The following is a 4,410-nucleotide window of genomic DNA, read 5'->3' on the forward strand; positions in this document are numbered from 1 at the left end:
GCAGAGTGCGTGGGCTGTCTTTTAACAATTATCATCCACTGAGGAGAAACAGCCACAGTAGTTAAGGAACACTGACGTCTTTTGTTGTTCCTGGGCCGAACTCCAACCCCTTTAGACCAAACACAATCCTGTTGATCAGCTGCCAGTCTTGCCTCACTATAAAAATATGTGCATCTCTGTTGACATGGTTTTTGTCCTCACTCATAGGTAGCACACTCGGGTCTCGAACTGCTGAACTACCGACCTTCCACAGCCTGCAGTTCAGCGTCTTAACCACTTGAGCTTGGTTATAGTTGATGTCATATAAGGAATATTTTTAACAATTGTTCACCGGTCAACCTGGCATTTGCCCTTTTTGTATTTTGTAAAGTTGAGTCCCTTATTTTCCTTAGACCAGAGAGCCCTTTTCTATGAGATCCTTCCCAAGGGCTCGCTCTGTAGTCCTTGGCCAAAGGTCCTCTTCCCCCATCCTCCTGTTGTTTAGTATGGCATGTAGTTGCTTACCCAGATAAGCTGATAAAGAATGCTGTGTGTATCGGGAGTCTGGAATTGCTGTCAGAAATGAAGACGGGCTTTAGAAATATACATTGTCTGTTACAATTTAATAGGAAGGCAAAGAGGAATAGCTGTGTAAGATCATTGGCCTGCAATTATCAGGCAATAATCACATCAGCTGAGACTTTGCTTCCCTTTCTTGACTGCTTGTGTCTGCAGTGCCTGGTGGGAGTATTAGCCCGAGCCTGTTCTCTGTTGGGTCATGCTCCCCCTTTACTACCAAGTCCCATTTTTATGGCAGTGTTGTTGGGTTTTTTTAAAAGTCCCAAGTGCTCTGGCTTCGGAGTGGATAAGCAGTTTGCTCGTAATTCATCTGCTCACAAGCAAGTCGCAGTCTTGCATTGCTGGAGTGCTCTCTTGTGGTGGAACTGCGACTGTCGCTGAGCATTGCTGATTGTGTGTGTGTGTGTGTGCTCCTTGCTGGCTGTCCAGGACTCTGTTGCTCATGGTCTCTCTTTTGTGCTTGAAAGCGATGCTCCTTCCATATGCAGTGTCCCCTAGATGATTGCCCACTACTGGAAAGTAACGGGGGCATGGAGCTTTGTAAGCAAACTCTGCACAACTACTTTTTCAGTTGCTAATCCTGGATAGTGTAAGAAGGCATGAACCCTGCAGGGATGGCCAATGTAAACCCCTGCGAATTTCTAAAATTGCAAAGGGTTGATCTTGGCACACACGTGAAGCTACTTTGTACTTGGTCAGACCATTGATCCGTCAAGGGTCAGTACTGTATCCTCAGACTGGCAACAGCTGTCCAGAGTCTTAGGTTTCCCCCCCTCACCTGCTACCTGATCCTTTTAACTGGAGATGTGAGGGATTGAACCTGGGGCCTTCTGCATGCAAAACAGAGGCTCTGCCTCTCTGCTGCCGCATGCCCTCTGGCATGATTGGAAGATTCTTTCCTAATAGGGCACTAACACCTTAAGTTCTAGGGTAGATACAAAATACAGAGGAGACCAAAGTATGCAGCAGACTCATTTGCAGCATATAAGCAAGGACTATTGAGCTGCGGTGGCTCAAGTGGTTAAGACGCTGAACTGCAGGCTGTGGAAGGTCAGTAGTTCAGCAGTTCAAGACCTGAGTTGCCGCATGACGGAGTGAACTGCCGACTCTAGTTCCAGCTCCTGCCAACCTGCAGTTCGACAGCAAGAAATTGCAAGTAGATAAATAGGTACCACTTCGGTGGGAAGGTAACAGTGTTCCGTGCACCTTGGTGTTTAGTCATGCCGGCCACATGACCACGGAAACGTCTTCGGACAGTGCTGGCTCTTCGGCTTTGAAACGGAGATGAACACCGCAACCCTAGAGTCGGACTCGACTGGCTTTCGAGCAAGGGAACCTTTACCTTTACCTTTTATAGCGGTGAATCCATGCAGCAAGCAAAATCATAATAGGCAGATGACATACCTGTGTCCAGGGGTCATTTCATAGAAAAAGAGCTAGGGGAACTCATTAGCATAACTCATTAGCATATGCCACACCCCCTGACATCAGGGGCCCGGCAGTGGACCTGCAAAGCCAGCGGGAGTGCGAGGAAGCCCCGCCAAGGCCCTCCCTGGCCCCAGGCAGGCAGGGGTGGGGAGAGGCGGGGAGGAAGCAACTTACCCTCCCTCTTCTCCTGCCTCCTCCTGGCTGAATGAGGGCTGGAAGCGGGGCGGCCGTTAGCAGGGGGCGGGGCTTCGTCATTTGCCCCGCCCCCCTGCACCTCACCCGGGGGAACTGCGTTCACCCGCGTTCTCCCCCGAAATGACCTCTGCCTGTGTCTTTGTCCTTAGTATGCCAAGTGGGCATCATGTGTTTTCAGCAGCAAATATTGATGTACGTGTCATGGTCATGTCTGCTTCTTTATAATGTAAAGCTGCCGATTCCATGGGTAGGAGGCATTTAGAGAAAGATGTTTCAGTGTAGTGGAACGAGGTGTGTGTGCTGTGTGCATGTGTGTGTGTGTGTGTGTGTGTATGAGAGAGAGAGAGAGAAATCAATTTTCTCCACTCTGGACAGAAAACTGCTGACAATAGATGTTTAAACAACTTACCAGTCAGGTGAGACTGTTGTACAATACACTGCGTCCAATGATTCTCTTGCTTTGTGGTTAGATAACTGTGCCATCCTAAGCAGTGTTACACTCTTCTGCTCACATTGAAGTCAGTGGACTTCGGAGGGTGTGACGGGGCATGGCATTGAAGTGGTTTCCCTTCCTGGAATACACTTTTAGTAGTGACTTGCCCTTACATCAAACAGTTCCATAGAGACTTCACGACATAATAAATTATATGTGATTTTTAAAAGTACTGCTGATAAGGCTAATGTTGAAGTTTGCTTGTTGGATAGAAGTTTTGTTTGTTACTGTTTTGAACGTTGTTTGACTTTGTACATCGTCAAACTTTTGTATGTTAAAATAATAAAAAGTTAAAAAAGGAGGGTGTGACGCTACTTAGGATGGCACTGATAAGACCTCAAAAGTCACCGAAATGTGACTTCATAAATGAAGAATTTGCTGTACCCTTGACCGTTTCATGGCAAATTCTCCCAGGCTGGAATGAATGATACCTTCTTGGTACCTTATTTTGTCCCAGATGCTACTTTCCGCCGGCTGGACCACTAGCAGACCTGTGTTTTGTTTTGTTCAATGTCAGCTGAAGTCCTTTAATGTCCTGTGAAGGCTGAACTGGGTCATATGATGCCGTTCTGCTTTTTCTCAGGGGGAGCCATTCAAAACTGGGTCTGATTCAATTGTTTCCCCCTCTCGTTTCCTTTTCTTCTAGTGGATGATTCCTTTTGTGATCATGCTGGTGACCATCCCTAACCTGACTGTCACTTATGTGGCGGCTTTTGTATCCGGGCTGAGCATTGCGGCATCTTTGCTGTTGCCATGGTAGGAGGACAATACTATCCTGGTGGGTGGGTGTTGTGTGCGTGTATCAAGTTGATCTTGGGAGTTCTCAATGAGCGCAAGAAATAAATTGGTTACATGATGGGATGTATGGGACAGCAGAGTCCTTGTAGTATTTGCCTTAGGTAGGCTTGTAAAGGTAAAGGTAAAGGTTCCCTTGCTCGAAAGCCAGTCGAATCCGACTCTAGGGTTGCGGTGCTCATCTCCGTTTCAAAGCCGAAGAGCCAGCGCTGTCCGAAGACATTTCCGTGGTCATGTGGCCGGCATAACTAAACACCAAGGTGCACGGAACGCTGCTACCTTCCCACTGAAGTGGTACCTATTTATCTACTTGCAATTTCTTGCTGTTGAACTGCTAGGAACTAGAGACGGGAACTCACTCCGTCATGCGGCACACTCGGGTCTCGAACTGCTGAACTACCGACCTTCCACAGCCTGCAGTTCAGCATCTTAACCACTTGAGCCACCGCAGCTCCCAGGCTTGTACGCTCAGTCAACAAAAGAACAACCATGGGGAAGGCACACGGGATCAGAGATTGCTGATGTATAACAATAGGTCCGAAAAGTGAAGAATTGCCTCTGAGATGACCTGAAACCTACTCCCTTTAGCTGTGTGTGCTCGTTATAAAACCAAATTCATCATTAATGTTGTTAGAGCAGCTAAGCGTGGAAGCACATCCCACTAAAAGCACTTTCAGCTGTTACCACATCTGTCATTTGAATGTAAAGCTACAGAGCATGCTTGCTTTTCGGTCGGCTTCCTCCTGCTTTCTGTCAACTAAAAAAAGTTTTGCACACGCACATAAGAGAAGCCAATGTTGGATCAGGCCAATGGCCCATCCAGTCCAACACTCTGTGTCACACAGTAGCCAAAAACACAAGGTGCCATCAGGAGGTCCAGCTGTGGGGCCAGGACACTAGCAGCCCTCCCACTGTTCCCCCCCCCCCCAAGCACCAAGAAT

The 4,410-nt window shown here is 47.7% G+C and overlaps 1 protein-coding gene across 1 annotated transcript in view; it reads left to right on the forward strand.

Moving 5' to 3' along the window:
* The window catches only part of MFSD2B (major facilitator superfamily domain containing 2B), a 59,594-nt gene that overhangs the window by 45,766 nt on the left and 9,418 nt on the right, over nt 1-4,410 (forward strand). Inside the window, exon 10 of the mRNA XM_015407335.1 lies at nt 3,321-3,430. Coding sequence (XP_015262821.1) covers nt 3,321-3,430 — 110 coding nt within the window. The remainder of the gene's footprint in view (nt 1-3,320; nt 3,431-4,410) is intronic.

Source organism: Gekko japonicus, unplaced genomic scaffold (genome assembly GCF_001447785.1).
Source record: "Gekko japonicus isolate JY-2015 unplaced genomic scaffold, Gekko_japonicus_V1.1 scaffold239, whole genome shotgun sequence".
Lineage (NCBI taxonomy): Eukaryota > Metazoa > Chordata > Lepidosauria > Squamata > Gekkonidae > Gekko > Gekko japonicus.